Source organism: Elgaria multicarinata, chromosome 6 (genome assembly GCF_023053635.1).
Source record: "Elgaria multicarinata webbii isolate HBS135686 ecotype San Diego chromosome 6, rElgMul1.1.pri, whole genome shotgun sequence".
Taxonomy (NCBI): Eukaryota; Metazoa; Chordata; class Lepidosauria; order Squamata; family Anguidae; genus Elgaria; species Elgaria multicarinata.
In genome coordinates this window covers 73377904-73395032 of record NC_086176.1, presented here as the reverse complement: position 1 = coordinate 73395032, position 17129 = coordinate 73377904, and the positions used below count along the sequence as shown (strand labels likewise).

The following is a 17129-nucleotide window of genomic DNA, read 5'->3' as shown; positions in this document are numbered from 1 at the left end:
CAGATGTGTGCACTGAAAGCATGACACATGGAATAGTGGATTAACTTTGCAGCTTTCTTTGAGAACTGCAGAAGTGAAAAGTGGGGTAGGAATTCACCCATTAGGGCTGTGGCTTATTAGAAGCTCAATAAAATGGAAGTTGCCCACCTTCACTGAGATTGTTGAAATCTCCAGTCAAAGAACCTAAGAAGAGCCATGCTCAACAAGACAAAAGAGCTCTCTAGACCAGCATTCTGCTCCCACAATAACCAACCAGATGCCTGTGGGAAGCCCACAAGCAGGACATGAAGGCAATAACACTCTCCAGCTTCTGTACTCCAGCAACTGTTATCAATAGGCACACTGCCTCGGGTACTGGAGGTAATACATAGCCTTTCTATCAAGATATTTGTAAAGGAGTAAAGTTGTGAAAGATTAAAAATCATTAGCTCTATTGTTTCCTCACTTACTCTGACGTTTCAGGCTTGCCAGTCTACTGCGCAAAATATAAGCTATTCGGATATTCTAATTGGGACTTAAATCCAGTGTTACTTTTTAACCACACTTGGCTGGGCTTCCTATGTCTACATTTCAGAATATTTCATTATAAGTTTAACAAAATAAAACAATAAAAACGAATACAAAAAACAAATGCAAATGTAACTACAAACTTCAAAGGTCTCAGTTTTAAATATTACAACATTCTAAAAGGGGGGAAATAGTCATGCCTTGTTCTTGATTTGGATGCTGGATCTGTGTAAAGTTCTGTAAGGAATGTCTAGAAAATAAAAGGAGGAAGACGTCTGGGAGACGAGAGCAGGGAAAAGCCATTATTCATTCCATGCTGGTAAACTTCTGAGTTTGTTGGATTAGAGATCCAGGTAAACCAGAGTATGAAGCTTGGCAGTGTCAGGTAGAATGCTAGTCAGATAGTTGTCATTGAGGTGGAGAGCAGTCAAGTGCATTAATGACCAAAGTGATGTACTTAAGCTCCACCCCTACCCGAGATTTCCAATTCTGCCCAATGGAACTTCTTCCCATTGGCTACCTCCTCTGCTGATGTGATGGTGTAAATTCTGCGAGGATCTGGAGGATCATATTTTTCCGTTGGCATCCCTGTTAGTCTGCATCCAGCACCCTGGGTGTCTTTCGACGGGGCTGAGGCGGCATTTCAAGATACCCCTAGGCCACAGTGTGCATGTTAACAACAAATAAGTAAAGCTCTTGCCCATTATGAGGAATGCATGATATGGTGTTCAAATATGCACCTGTTAATTTCTGTAATATGCAAAGTACAAAAAGGCCCTGTGTGGGCAGGGAGGAGTCCAGTTTGGAATGATCGTTCATTGCTGAAAAAATGGAGTTGTTCTATTTTACTAAATGTTGAAATTAAAATATTTCTTTAGGAAGCATTTAAAAAAGAAAGCTTCTGCGTTAATGCTGTACGCTTTAAAATCCCCCCCCCCCGGTTTTTAAACATGCATCTCCTTAGCATCCCTTAAGCAGTTTCTTCAAACATCATGAGTTTGTGCTCCCAATACTAGGCTTCTTCAAGCCAGCAACAGACCAGTGGATTGCAATCCCACAAAAGGAAAAGGAACAAGAAGAAGGTGATATAGACATTGGTTTTTGTGTGTCTATGTTTGATAATAACAGCAGTCACACCAGCAGCATGTGCGCATTCATTAATCCTGAACTAATAAACTCCAATTTACCTCTGTCTTCAGTTGCGTGTAATCACACTGTAATAAATTGCATAGTACACCATAGAAATAAACCTCCGAAATGCAGTTTTATTTGTATCCTCATTTTCGTGTCATTTCTTGACATTTGCATTACTAGATAAGCATATCATAACTAATACAACTATTAGCTGTAATACAACTGTTACAGAACTATATGGAAACTGGTGTATCAGATTTCTGTTCAAATGAAAAAGTTAGTTTTTCCTGCTCTTGCTGTTTGGAGGTTTTTAGATTTTTAGATACTTCTAAAACCTGTGTGGCTGTGCGTTGATGCATCAGAGAAAAGCTTTTTGGAGTGATTAGTTAATCTACAGCAAAGTGTGTAAAGCTTGAGTTGAAGTGAGCATTTTAACATTGTGTTGCTTATATCATATGAGTGTTGAACAAAGTCCACAGTAATTAAGATGATGTAAAACCTGCTTTGGAGCTCCAGCCTGCCATAAATCCCGGCATCCGATTGGTAATGTCCCTCCTCTCTTTTTCTTTTAACCCACTATTTAAATTGCTCCCCTACCCAGCACCACACCAACATTTGTATTTCACCGTTCCTCATCTGATGTTCATGTCCATTTTTGTGCTTTGCTTTCTTTCATTCTGCTCTCTTCAGAAGTTGGTAAGCAGTCTTGTCTATGTGCCATGCAGGAGTTAAGAGTTCATGAGTCAATTGAAAGAAGGCTTGTAAAAGCCATGGGAATTGTAGTTTTTCGTCTCCTTGGTTGCAGTCTTAGCACCAGCACAAAAGACTACAACCCCTCTCAGTGACAGCTTACAGGAACTCCCTTCTGCTGCAGCCAATTAAAATGGTTTCATTTTTCTTCTGAGGGGAAGTTGTTGAAATGATTCTGAGGGGATGGGGCCATTCCATCCAGTTCTGGCTGTTAATGTTCACAGTTTGTAAGCACCTTTTCACTATAAGAAGATCTCCGTAGTATATCAAAGTTAATTTGTTAATTATTTTTATCCTTTAACATTATTTATGTTGCAGGCAGCACAAAAATTAAAGGCAGAGAGTGAAAAAGCAGTGCAGTTAACCAAGGTAAAGTAACAATTTTTGTATTTTGCATGTAAGTTAAATGCACCTAATATGTAACGTTTTTTTTGCAGCCTTTTAATTTTCAATTCACTGTGTTCCTATTTATTTAGTTGTTTCAATATATTTTATTGACCACAAAGAATATGTTGTAGACTTCATAATCTTCACAAGATTTAATTGTAATGCTAAACAACATCTTTGAAAATAAAATTTAAATCTTTCAGATTACCCCCAAAGGAATATTGATCACATTTATTCTGTCCATACTATAATATATAATATATAATAACTTTTAAAAAGAAAACTGTATCTTTACAAATTCTGACTGCAGCTGTTTGCAGTTCTGACAGTTCCCCCCACCTAACCCCACTTCCTCACAGTGTCAAAGCAGAGCAGTCTGAAAGTCAGCTCCACTGAAATCAATGAAATCAATCATGTCCCAAACATATGCACTCGAGACTAATGTGTAAATAGATAAGCTCTTAGGAAAAGGATGGATATAAATCTAGAGGAACATGTAACTTCAGTTATGCATTAAACCTGTTTTGCGGAAAAACTTTCTTGTAAATATATTTAAATTGAATGAGCTTTTATTAACACATTGATGTTTTGAGGATTGTTAACTGTGCAGTTCTTCATAGCTGCATCATTGTGTGTCTAATATATATAACTGATTTCATAATTAGGGGTGACCTAACAACACCCTGCTTGGCTTGTAGACAAATGAGTGTGAAGCAAGTATGGCCTTTGAACACCTGTAAAACTTTGAGTGGTTTTGTGGTTGCTCAGTGACCTGGCTTGAACTTAACTGACATTCAGCAGCAAATTGTGGGTTAATTTACTCATGATTTGTGAACATGTGCACTGTGTGCAAGCGGCTATCAGTTTGCAGAAAAAACCTCAAAACGCCCCATTTGTAGGTTGTTAGCATGACTGCTGAAACTGGATACTTCAGATTATTTGTGGGTTAAACAACCCAGATTTATTATTGTAGCTGTGTTGAGAAGAAATGCTAGCCATGAGATACAAATACAACTTTTTGAGTGAAAGAGGCAAAGTTGATTATTACTTCATCATGCAGATCAACTTATTCTACATTAAAAAAAACCCAGAGAAGTTTGATTAATTCTTTTATTGCTATCTGCATACGCACAGCCGGATGATTCTCAGACTACGCATCCATCCGAAGAGAAGCAAAAAGACCCTGGAGGGGTAATTTTTTTATTTTTACATATTATAGTGATAAAATTATCTTCAACACAAATATATGTAGAGGTATTCTTAATATTAATTTTTATTTATGCAGGCAAAAAGCCCAAGTAAACCTTCTGTGGAAACGGAATCTAAACAACCAAGTACTGGAAAAGCCTCCTCTGGTCATATTGACAAGTCAACAACACAGCTGACATCAGCAGATGAACCAAAGGTAAGGGAGACATGGAAAATCCTTCTGAAGAAAGCTCTTGGATGGCACTGCCAAGTGTTGGTGTATTGAGCTGATCACAAAAGCTGAGAGAGACTAATGGAATGAAACACAACTTTAATTGGACCAGTGCAAAACCTTAATGCCATTTTATCAACCTAAATTTACCCAGCATGCCTTTTTCTGCATTTTTCATGAGCAGGAACATGCTCCAGATGTGCTAATTATAAATTATATTGTAACACAGAACATGATTGCATTTTGTGTTATAAAATATTGTAATTTACAGACCATTAATATAATTCCTTGTAACAGTGTTCAGCAACAGTAGCTAGCATAAAATGCAGTGGCTAGCATAAAACTTCGTCAACCATATTACACTGCTCTTGTTTCAACTGCGCTGGCTGCTGGTCAAGTTCAGGGCATAATTCAAGGTGGTGGCGCTTACTTATAAAGACCTAAAACTGCTTGGGACCAGGATATCTGAAAGTCCACTTCATCTCATGTGAACTTGCCGATAAATTAAGACTTTCTTTGGGTGCCCTTTTCTGTGTCCTGCCGCCAAGAAATGTTAAGTTGTTGGAAACATGTGGCAGCCTATCCCTAAGGAAGTTAGGCTGGCCCCATCTTTGTTCAGTTTTAGGCAGGATTTTTAAATCTTTTATCACGAAACTCTGATTCTTTCTTGCTCTCAGTTTCTGCTGGTGGTGCTGTTTTAACGTTTTTAAATTGTTCTAACATTTCAAAATTGTTATACTTTTTAACAAAGTCGCCTTGGGGGCCTTATTTGGGCTAAAAGGTGATTCGTTGTTTTTAGCACTAGACAAAGACCATTCTTTTCTCCCAGCCCTTTTAGAGACCTAGTTCTTGATTTTTATGGCTGTTTTACTGATTCCTGTGATGGTTGTTATTTTTGTATTATATTGTGTTACTCTAAATATTTATATCCTATTTTATATTTTTAACTCTTTGTTGTCTTTTAACTGTTTGTAATTCTCTCAGAGAACGTTGGTTATTGGGCGGATTACAAATAAAATAAAGTACTGGTATGATCTATATTGAGCAAAATGAGGTAGTTTCTATTTGGTTACTTGAATAGATCACAATGGCCGTATTCAGAAGTCACCTTAAACCATGGCTTTAACCACGGTGAATAAAGCAAAAAGCCTTATTCACTGTGGTTAAAGTCGTGGTTTAAGGTGTCTTCTGAATGGAGCCATTAGCAGCCAAAGCTGACTTAGGGGGCAATCTTATGAAGATAGTTAGCAGCCTTCAAACTTGGAGACTGCCAAGTATCCAATGCAGGGCAGCTGCACTTTAGAGGCTAACTGCCCCGCATTTCTGCTAGATGGGTGATTTTGCCTGTCTGGCAGCAGCATTTTGGCGTGGAAGGGAAGGAGGCTGGGGTAGCCGTAGGAAACATTGTATGGCTGATGCTCCAGTCTCCTCCCTGCCCTCAGGAACCCTCCTTTCCCCATCTCCGTGAGCCTTTTATCAAAGTGCAGAGAAGTAGCCAGCATGGCTCTCTCTATGCCAGCTACGATGTGGAGAGGGCAGTTTCCTCGTTACGAGGTCAGAGCCAGGGCTCCAACATTGTAGCCAGGAAAATGAACAATCCTATGCCTGCCTTCCTTGGAGACACTGTCTAGGGGCCATAGGATTGCTATCTCCCTGTACAAACGAGCTACTTCTTAGCTGATGCCATTATGTCAGAGTGATGTTGAGGATAACCACAAAAAGGACTCTATATAAATATATATAATATTTAATTCCATGACACAGGGATTACAGTGCAGTCTTTTTCTGTATACAATTGTGAAGTGTCACTGTACTTCAGAAATAATAAGTGACCAGAAATGGAAATTATGTCAAAACTTCAGTATTCTTGTAGTATTAAATAAACCTTATTAGGATTATGCCCATGCTGTAACCATTTGACTTGAAGTACTTTTGATTAGAGTTTATCTACTTTATAGCCTGGGCTGTTTAAATATTACAAGCAAAATTTTCATACAGGCTTCTAATTTTTCTCCACCTCAGGCTAAAACTGACAACAAACCATTGGCTGCCAAAGCAGGTGTTGCAGCTGCTGGCACAGCTGGAGCAGTTACAGCTGCTGGCTTGACTACTGCATCTGCAGAGGTAAGTTTAGTGTTGTTGTTAATCAGGTGTGCATGTAATCATCTGCTACCTCTCAGAATTGCATTCTTATTTTCAGATTAAAGAAAAGAAATTGCCAGCCAAAACTCCAGCGGCTGCAGATACTAAACCAGCTAAGAAGGTAAGGATCAATTTATTTGCTCTCTAGTTAGATTATGAGCAATACAAAATTGTCCACTACTAAGTCAATCATTTTTCTAAATCTTAGTAATTATCCAGCATGGATAATCTTGCTGTTCTTTTTCTTTTTTTACATATGCATAATCAGTCAGATTTGATCCACATTATATGATTTTTGTGTCTGGATCATCTGACAAAGAATAGGTGAAAAAAATGTAGATAAAATCACTTTGTGCCTTTTTCTAACTTTTGTGCCTTTTTCTAACTTTTCTTGCCTTTGGTTGTAGATACTCAAAGAGTTGCGTATCTTTTTGTTTTGAGCTTTATTTTAAACTTGATTAACACTAGCCCCAGATCACTTTTTTCTCAGTGATTGCCACTGTCTAAATTGGGTTTACTAGGTTGAGTACTGCTTACAACCTTACAGGTCTCAAGTGCACATGAGGTTGAAAATGGTACACGCTTAGCTCCTGGCTTGACCAACTTTATTCCCCAAATAAAATGAAGCTGGTCTATTGAGGGCCTACAATGACACAGTTCAAAGTAAATAACCCAGAAGCCTCTGGGCTAACTTTTCATTTCCTGAAGTGACAGGTACCTACTAGGGCTGTGTATAGACCCCCCCCCTCTTCGAAGGCCTATTTAGGGCTGGTGGATTGGTCCCAATCCGCCTTAGCCCAAATCAGGCCCAACGCACTTTGAATCCAGATCAGCTGGGTGCGAGGCCGAGGGAAATTGTGGGTGCCCTAACCCAACCCACCCACCATGCTCACCCACCAATCCCCCCAAACCTGGCTCAGTGACCTGCTGCCCCCATTCCAGCCACAAATGGTCCTTTAAGGCAGCCATTGTGCGCAACATAGATCTACAACATGACAGAGCCCCCATCTTCAGTAAAAATGGCAGCTCCCTTGGAGGAGTGGGCAGCTGCTGGGGACAAGAAAGCGGGTCCAGTAAGTCCCAGGCATGAACAGACGATTCAGAGGCCCTCACAGGGCCTCTGAATCATCTGGATAGGTTCGAACTAGGCCAGACCCAAATTTGGACCGGATCAGTCCGAAACATCCCGCTTTGCCTCGGGATTCAGACTTGGAGCCAAAATAGTGCACAGTCCTAGTACCTACCACTTTCTTGATTGCAGGTTGGGGAGAATAACTTTTCCTGGCAAAACTACTCTGTCCCTAACTTTATATATGAGTGAAAAGGCTCCTAAGAGACACTTCTATCTTCTCAGCCCATGAATTTTCAGTACTGGGCTTAAAGTATATTGAAAAGGTTATGGCAACAACATAATCTGGTGTTGAGGAATAGAAAACCCCGTTTGAGGACACCATAACTCGTAGAGACATGTTTGTAGGGTATGCATGAAAGGCCTTATTCCTGTCTTGTTCTCAAACTGTGGAATGCTCTCCCTTTAGAGTTAAATTTGGTCCTCACTGTCTCTGATTTTCAAAAAGGTATTAAGACACATCTTGCCAATCTGGCCTCTAATGGCATTTGGTGTTTTATGGTGCAATCCTATGAAGGTTTAAATTGGGAAAACTCCTACAACTCCCAGCATGCTTCTGGGGCATGCTGGGAGTTGTAGACTTTTTCCTGCCTAAACTTACATGGAATTGTACTCTTAGAGTGCAATCCTATGCATGTTTAGACAGAAAAAAAGTCCTACAACCTGTAGTATGCCCTGGTTTGGGCATACTGCAGGTTGTAAGACTTTTTTCTGTCTAAATGTGCATAGGATTGCACCTTTAATGTTTTAGTATAGTTTTATTGCTAATTTTTAAAAATGTTTTTATCGTAGTATTGTTTCATTTTGATTTATTGCACACCACCTTGATGACCTCTATGGAAAAGTATTATAAAAATATTTAAAATATATAATAAAATAAAGCCAGAGTCTAATGTAATATCTTTGATACTACAGAAATGTGCAGTTTCATTGCTTTTACATGTCTTTCTTTCACTCCTGGGAGCTTCCTTGTTGAGCCTGTTTCATGTTGTTTTATGTTTGAGAAGTCCTTGAGGCCCACCTATAATTTTAGGCATGCACATGGATACTAAACTATTTCAACTATTTAGAGTTTGATTCATGAAGACATTGCAGAAAATAAATGATGGCTAAATGCATAGATTTTTAGGAAACAATTGGGAATAACTTACTACGTTAAAGAAATACATCTGTGTCATATACTTTATAAAATGTAAAAATCTGTTTTTCTAGTCTGACATAGATGCTGCATTAGATGATTTAATAGATACTCTTGGAGGTCCCGAAGAAAATGAACCGCCTGCTCCTGCATATACTGGACCAGCAGTTTTGGTATGGGATCTCCTGAGGAGTCCTTATTTATTAGGCTTTTGTTTGTGAGCTCCTTTATCTGTGATAGTAACTGTTTTGGTATATGAATGAATTTGGACTGAAAAGATTGTATGCAACGGTGTTCTTCTGTCAGTGAAACACACCCCACTGGTGGATCAAATTCTCCCTCCTCAAACTCCCATTGCACGAGTGGAAGTCCACTCACATAACATTGGATTTAGCCGAAAATAGTTAGTGGACTGAGCTGAATTACCATTCTAGTCACCTTCTTGTAAATGTACACACACACTTTGACCACTCAGTTTTTCAGCTATATTTTTGGATACATTTTCTCACATATTAATTGATTGTAAACATCCTTCCGGATGGTGTTCCTTATGTATTTTCATGTTTTTATTATACATAGAAGTCTCTGCTACAATTGTCCTGTGATGCCCTCTTTCTTCTTCAGTATTTGGGGTTTTTCCCTCTCCCCTTCCTTCCTTTTTTTTTTGCTTTTGTTTGTCAATTTCTTGAATCTGTCACTTGCACATGTGTATGTAATCATTCTGTAACTATCACTGCATTCCTATATTCATAAGTATGTCTCGTTGAATCTAATGGGACTTATTCCAAAGTACATGTTTTTATTATTATTATTATTGTTATTATTATTATTGTTATTATTATTTGTATCCCGCCTTTTGCCCAATACTGGGCCTCAAGACAGCCTTACAAAATTTAAAAACATATAAATTTTAAAACCTATGAAAAGAAATATACAGAAGTTAAAAAATTTATTAAATATATTACAATATTAAAAGATTAAACATTTAAAATACATGACAATTTTAAAAGTCCTTAGCATAGACAGAGGCCTGCCAGAACAAATTATTTTTTGCCTGCTTCCGAAAGCTCATCAAGGAGGGAGCCAGTCTAGCTTCCACGGGAAGAGAGTTCCAGAGCACCGGAGCAGCCACCGAGAAGGCCCTCTCCCATGTTCCCACCAGGTGTGCCTGTGAAGATGGCGGGACTGAAAGAAGGGCTTCTCCAAAAGATCTCAAAGCAAAGGCAGGCTCATAAGGGTGAATACGGTCTTTCAGATAACCTGGACCCGAGCCATATAGGGCTTTATAGGTCATAACCAGCACTTTGAATTGTGCCCGGAAACAAACTGGAAGCCAGTGGAGCTGTTGTAACAGGGGAGTTGTATGCTCCCTGTAACTAGCCCTGGTCAACAGTCTGGCTGCAGCTCTTTGAATCAGCTGAAGTTTCCAAACACTCCTTAAAGGCAGACCCACATAGAGCGTGTTACAGTAATCCAATCATGATGTAACTAAGGCATGTGTCACCATGGCCAGGTCCGACATCGCTAGGAATGGGCGCAGCTGGCGCACTAGCTTTAACTGTGCAAATGCACTCCTGGACACCACTGAAACCTGGGCATCCAGGCTCAGGGCTGAATCCAGAAGTACACCCAAGCTGCAGACCTGTGTCTTCAGGGAGAGTGTAACCCCACACAGCACAAGCTGAATCCCTATTCCCTGATTTGCCTTTCAACTGTCCAGGAGCACCTCTGTCTTGTCTGGATTAAGCTTCAATTTATTTGCCCTCATCCAATCCATTACTGCCAACAGACACCGCTTTAGCACAGAAACCGCTAAACCATACTCCCCATGTTCACATAATATGATAACCCCAAGGTGGGGGTTGGATATGCAAAGTGGCACCCACAGGTACTGTGGCTTATCATAAGTTACATAGCCCATGATGACCCAAACTCTGCCATGCAAACCTGGTCAGTGTGTTGTTGTGTTCCTGATTCATTTTCCTGACCCATTGCCATATATGAGATGCTCAGAAATATTCTAAATCTGCTTTCACTTTTTTCAGTTATGATCTCTCCTATAATGAATATTCCCTTGATTCACATAGTCACTTTCTGACCTTTTCCTAGGAAAGTAGGCTGGCCTGGAATTGAGTGCAGATGCATCTTTAATAACCAACCAGGCTTGTACATACCATTGCAGTGCTGCAAATAGATGTCATCCTTTTCTAAATTTAGATGGTAGAAAACAGAGTTCAAATGACAATCTAGGCTTCAAGCCTAATTTATGTGGAGGGTAAAGATAATAGAATTCCTAACAACTAGGAAAGTGGGGTAGCTGGTACTGATTCAGACTGATTCTAAACAATGTTTTAGAATAATGACCACAAAGAAGCCTCCACGAGCCTCAGGCTTGAGTATTTCATTCCCACTTATCTTTAACTGACAGAATGGAAGAGAGAGCTTCTGTTTTCGTTTAGCACCAACTTCAGTTCCCTGCTACTCACAAATTTGGAAATATGGGTTATTGTAAGCACAATTATGGACAAACTAGATATGTCATTATGTTCCTTTTCACTTTTTGCATGCAGGGCAAATAACATCAGCTGGGGTGCAGGGGCTAATAACTACTTCTATTGCAGCTGGTGCGGAGGAGAAATATGTCTTTCCTCCCATCCTGTGATCCTAAGGAAAATCCATTCTCTGAAACTGCTGCTTGCTTTGGGAGGATTTCCTCCATTGATACTAATTACGGATTTCCTCCCAACGCAAATAGCAGCTTCAGAGGAAGGATTTTCTTCAGAACCACAGCAAATTGATTTCCTCCTCTAAGCCTGTTGTGATCTTGTTAATTATCACCCCCCACAGCTGATATTACTCACATTTAAAAATATATATATCTGTGCATTAAATCCAAATATCATTTTAATGTCCTGTCTAGTTTGGTTAGTTAAAACAAACCACAGTAGCTAAAGCAAATCACAGCCCCTACAGCTGATGTTACTTAACGTTTTTTAAAAAAACATGTACAGTATGTTAAATCCAAATACCCTTTTAATATCCTGTCTAGTTTGGTTAGTTAAAACAAACCACAGTAGCTAGAACAAACCACAACTCCTTTGGTTTGTACAGAACAGGGAACTGAGGTTAGTTCTAAAGTGGAAATGTCCTTCTCTTCTTGCATGCAAAGTTGGAGGAGGAGGAGGAATGTGTGATCTTGATACTCATACAGGCTTGTTTATGATATTCTAACCCATGGTTCACTTGACCAAAGCATGGGACTAAGCGTGCTACATGATTTTTAAACTTAGATTTATGATGCTGGCTCAGGGGTCATGGGCTGCACCTGCATCATACTGATCCTGATTCAGATCGCTCTTTCCTCACTGCTAGCAACAGTGGGAAAAGAGCAATCTATATCAGGATCTCTGAGGGAGGGAATGGAGACTCCCTCTCCCCATGGTCCTGATACCAATGGCTTTTTCCTTGTTCCTAGCAGTGGCAGGAAAAGAGTAATCTGTATGAGGATCTCTGAGGGAGGGAACGGAGAAGGGAATTCAGCAGAAATGGCCTCAGGGTCCCCATGGGTTAAGGCCTTGGGGAGGCTGTATGTGGCCGCCATACTGCTGGCTGTGCACCCCAAGCTGCTGGGCTGTGCACCCCTGTTTTTCAACAACTAGTAAGCTTATGTGATAAACATATATTCACAGCCACAATTCTATACATAGTTAGACAGAAAAAGTCCTACAACTCCCTGCATTCTCCATCCATCCATGCTGGCTGAGGAATGCTGGGAGTTGTAGGGCTTTCCCCCCATGTAATCATACATAGTATGTTGAATTTATTCTTGTTTTTTCCTTAGTAAATTGGAATTTTATATGAATGAGGTGTGTATATTCATAAATTAGTTCCTAATTTCAAGAATCAAAAGTAACTTTTTCTCGATGCAGGACCCAATGTCCTCCTTATATATAGAAGAGTTGGGCAAACGAGAGAGCACAATTCCTCCAGAGTATAGAAAACTATTGGAGGTAAGTGATTGGCCCTAAACTCAGTTTCAGATGTTTTCTCTGCTGCAAATTGGTAGTAAACATTACAAAACTAATTTTCTTTTTCAGAGTCAAGGAGATGGCAAAGTAGTTCCCCCACCAGTGGCAGGGGGAGGATCTCAGGTATGATTAGTTTATTTAGCACAAACTGTGAAAATGGAAGTTGTTATCAGTTTTAAAGAATTTTTCTTACAAGTGCCTGGTGCTTTGTAGATCATACATTGCAATCAATAGGATGGATCCAGACCAATTTAGTCATGATTTAGTCCCTTTGAAATTAACAGGACAAATTTAGTCATGGCTAAATTGTGACCCTGTTCAGACGATCCGCTAAGCCACGGTGGTTAAGCATTTTGAGCTAAACATTACAGCTTAGTGTGTTGTGTGAACCATTCCTAATCATGGTGGCTACATTTGCTTCAAAAGGGTTAGCGGTCTTACCATGGTTTAATGTGTCATCTGAACAGGGTCTGTGACTAATTTAAACGGAATTCATTCAACCCATTGTTGGATTTCAGTATTCTTGGTCTTACTGATGTAAATAAGATTCAACTGTTTAGTTACAACTGTGCAGGCTTAATTGGCTTCTGGTACATAACCGTAGAGTATGTATGGGTAATGCTGAAAAGTCTTGCAACCGACTGAATATGCAATCCAGAATTGTAATTCTGTAGCTGCTTTCAACAGGAAGTGCACACTAGTTCTTAAGAAGTTAGCATGACTAGATTCACAAAACCAAGGAAAGGTGGAACACATGAGATAAGGCCTTTATTTGGAGCAACCAGTGTTATTGCATGCTGTTGGTCAGCATAGTGTCTGGAGAATTGGATGCTTTGGTCTCTTCGGACATTTTTTTTAATTTATTTTTATTTATTTAAGGATTTTTATGCCGCCATTCAGCCAAAAAAGGCTCTCACAGCGGCTTACAAAAGTATTTCTTGACAGTCCCTGCCCACAGGCTTACAATCTAAAAGACATGACACAAAAGGAAAGGGGATTGGGTGGGAGGAGGAGGAGGGGGAAAAGGAAAGCAAACTCAGGCACTACAATCTTAGTTGCAAAGTTCAGCACTTACAGTTGACAGCAGGAGGGAGGGGGCTCTCAGCTGGAGCTGGACCCAGGCATGGTGGAGAGGTGCCTGGCTGCTGCTTCCTCCCTCACTGGTGGCCTCTGCAGTGACAGTTGACAGCAGGAGGGAGGGGGCTCTCAGCTGGAGCTGGACCCAGGCACGATGGAGAGGTGCCCGGCTGCTGCTTCCTCCCTCACTGGTGGCCTCTGCAGTGACAGTTGGTAGCAGGAGGGAGGGGGCTCTCAGCTGGAGCTGGACCCAGGCACGGTGGAGAGGTGCCCGGCTGCTGCTTCCTTCCTCACTGGTGGCCTCTGCAGTGACAGTTGACAGCAGGAGGGAGGGGGCTCTCAGCTGGAGCTGGACCCAGGCATGGTGGAGAGGTGCCCGGCTGCTGCTTCCTCCCTCACTGGTGGCCTCTGCAGTTTGAGCAAGAAGGTAGCATGCCAGCTCATGCCTGGAGACAGCACTGGTTTGAACAGATCAAGGAAATAGAGGTATCTATGTGGGGAAAGTGACTCTCACAGCAGCACTGTAATGGTCTGTTCTTCCACCCTTTTCTATTGCTGCTTCACAATGGGTGGCGGGGGAGGATTGGAAGAACCAGCCATTGCAGTCCACCACCTTTCTCCACATTATCTACTACTGGCCACGGAGTTGTTAAAGCAGCAGGTGGTGTCTTCAGATCAGGCGCTGGCAACTTTAAGTGCAGCTTTGTGTTAATAAATGTGCAGTTAATATGTGCCCACATATCGTAAGCTGCTGTTGGGCAACTGGTATAAGTGTAACCCAGTTTGTGTTTTCGTTTAGCCAACAATGACAGATGATGACCTTGCAGATGCTCTGTCATCTGATTTTACTTGCAGTGCTGTACCATCTGCTGGAGAGAAGAACGTCATGCCAAAAGAGGTACGATTTTTGCTGCCTTTTAAAGCAGTGCCTTATTAGGCTTAAAATATAAATCTGGAAGGATATTTGTAACAGTTTGTCTCACAATTTATGTTAATCTCCTAATGTGTTTAAATTGTTTTATGATATGAAAGAAGCCTGCAGGAGAAGGTGATCTTTTACAAGCCCAGTCTACAACTTTGGTCAGCAGCTCAGCTCCTCCTAAAGAGAAGAAACCAAAACTGGAAGAGGTATGAATGTTCCCCTTCTAGTAGGCTGATTTTTTGAAATAAGCAAGTAAAACTTTTCATGGTCTGGTATCCTGAAGGAATATTACATATATGACGAAATGTTAGGTACGTGAAGATCCTCTGGGCTTCACGGAGGCCCAGTTTGCATAATGTCAGTAATCTGCGGTTAACAAATTGTGGGTTGCTAAAAATGGAGTGGAAGTGGGTGCCTGGTGCCTGTGCACGGTCCCACTCCTGCTACAATAAACAGCCCTATCCTTGGGTTGTTTCTCATGACATCTGAACTCAGAACTCGTGGTTGTTGGGGGATAAACAACACAGAGTTTGAACATAGCTTAACTTCCTTTGTGGTCACAAGAAACTTTTTAAAGAAATGTGATTGTTGGGATTCGAAATGTTAATTCCATGGGCTGTTTAAATCAGGATATGATTCCATTTCCTCTCAGTATCTGACAAAATAAAAACTTGATTACTTTCACTGGGTGCAGTTTGTATGTTGGCACATCATACAGAATACATCGCAAAAGCTGGCTTGACATTTGTTTGCTTTGGCATTCCTCCGGCCATGAGCTATCTTTGTACAAACCTCATGATACTATTTTGTAGTGATGGAGGTGGTATTTGTTTGTTTTTGTTTCGTTTGTCTTTAAACTTTTGTGAACTGCTTTGGGATTCATTTTAAATGAGAAGCCATATACAAATATTGCTAATAAATAAATAAAATGTTGCCCAATAGCAAAAGAATCCTGAGTTTACCCTCCTACGGAGTAATGTTTTTATCTACCCTGCCTAGATTGCATTATGTAACAACTCTTCTTATTTAAGAAAGTCAGTTTCATCAGTATAATGCCACGGCCCCAATCCTAATGATCTCAGTATGCATGGATATATGATTTTAAGACACATAATCGTATGATTATTTTACAATACAGGAGGCAATTAGTGACAGTGCCTTAGATGCTCTTGTGGATACACTTGGCATGCCAGAACCAGAACCTGAAATAGACCTAAGCTCCATCGTAGAAGTTGAAGAGGTAATATTTTCACTGCAAAAAACTGAAACTGTCAATAAAATACTCTTCTTTTTGCCTACTGCTAGCAGAGTTTTGAAGAGCACTGTGAAACCTGAGGTCATAGCTAGTGTTGTGCATATTCTGAAATGCAGCATGGCTTCCACAGAGTGGAAATATGTGAGAGAATGACTGAGAAGATTCTTGCTAAGAAGCTCTTGCTAAGAAGCTCTACATTATGACTTCTTAGAAAACACCTTATGGCTGCAGTCTTACGCACACGTAATTAGGAGTAAGCCCTATTGAACACAGCACGACTTACATCCCAGTAAACCTGAATAGGATTGGGCTGCAAGTGAATAAAATACTGTATAAATGATAAATACATGATTACTAGCTCTGGACATCTTGATATTGTGTAGGTTTACATGATTCATGGGTACGATGAGCACGATCCTACTGAAATTGAAGCACTTTTAATTATATTTCTTACATATATATCTCCAAATTTAAGTTGACTTCACTGTAAGCATTAAGCACATGCCCAAAAATGTTGCCATTAAAAAGCAACGGGACTGAAAACTTTCAAACTTTGGCTGGACTGTAGCACAAACAAGATTAAAAGATCCAAATAGGAGCTATAAAGCAATACTTTTATTTACAGAAATTGCCTGATACATTTCAATTTTATTAGCTCTCCTTTCAAGCGTTGGCTTTTATATGTCCCTCAAAAGAAAGATGGTGTTCTTCTTTTTTAAGTACTTTCTGTCTTTTTACCAAATTATTCAAGCTAGAAACACATCGGACCATTCCTGAGAATAAAAATATTCCTTTTACAGCCTTGTTTAAGTTTTATTTTCTTTCGTTGCTGTCAGCTGTAGCAGCTTCTTTGCTTCTGTAATATGCATGTCCTTTTGTTAATTTTATTTTTAAAAATCCAATTTAGAAGGAACATAAATGCAGAAATGATTAATTGTAGAGGGATAGGGATAGGGGGAGGGAGAGGGGGGAGAGGGGGAGGGAGGGAGGGAGGGAGAGAGAGAGAGAGAGAGAGAGAGAGAGAGAGAGAGAGAGAGAGAGAGAGAGAAAACCAGGAAGGTATGAAATTCAGGGGGAGGAGGAACAGGGAGAAAGTATCTGGATGCATTTAAATCTTTGTGCCCAATATGTTGCTAGCCTCTTGAGGGACTCTCTTGGGCAGAGACAACTTGATTGGCTTCCATCTCTGTTACAAAAAATCCAAAAAGGCCATTTTTGTGTTGATATGTTCTGATTCTCT

General features: G+C 40.2%; 1 protein-coding gene across 8 annotated transcripts in view; it reads left to right on the top strand.

The window, feature by feature from the left end:
- Positions 1-17129, top strand: part of CAST (calpastatin) — an 85876-nt gene that overhangs the window by 43144 nt on the left and 25603 nt on the right. For 5 of the 8 annotated variants that reach the window (XM_063129581.1, XM_063129578.1, XM_063129576.1 and 2 more), the window contains 12 exons: positions 1524-1589; positions 2710-2760; positions 3913-3969; positions 4064-4183; positions 6221-6322; positions 6399-6461; positions 8682-8780; positions 12537-12617; positions 12705-12758; positions 14512-14610; positions 14745-14840; positions 15773-15874. In XM_063129581.1, the coding sequence (XP_062985651.1) occupies positions 1524-1589; positions 2710-2760; positions 3913-3969; positions 4064-4183; positions 6221-6322; positions 6399-6461; positions 8682-8780; positions 12537-12617; positions 12705-12758; positions 14512-14610; positions 14745-14840; positions 15773-15874 (990 nt within the window). The remainder of the gene's footprint in view (positions 1-1523; positions 1590-2709; positions 2761-3912; positions 3970-4063; positions 4184-6220; positions 6323-6398; positions 6462-8681; positions 8781-12536; positions 12618-12704; positions 12759-14511; positions 14611-14744; positions 14841-15772; positions 15875-17129) is intronic. The other 3 variants (XM_063129580.1, XM_063129583.1, XM_063129577.1) reach the window with 2 other exon arrangements.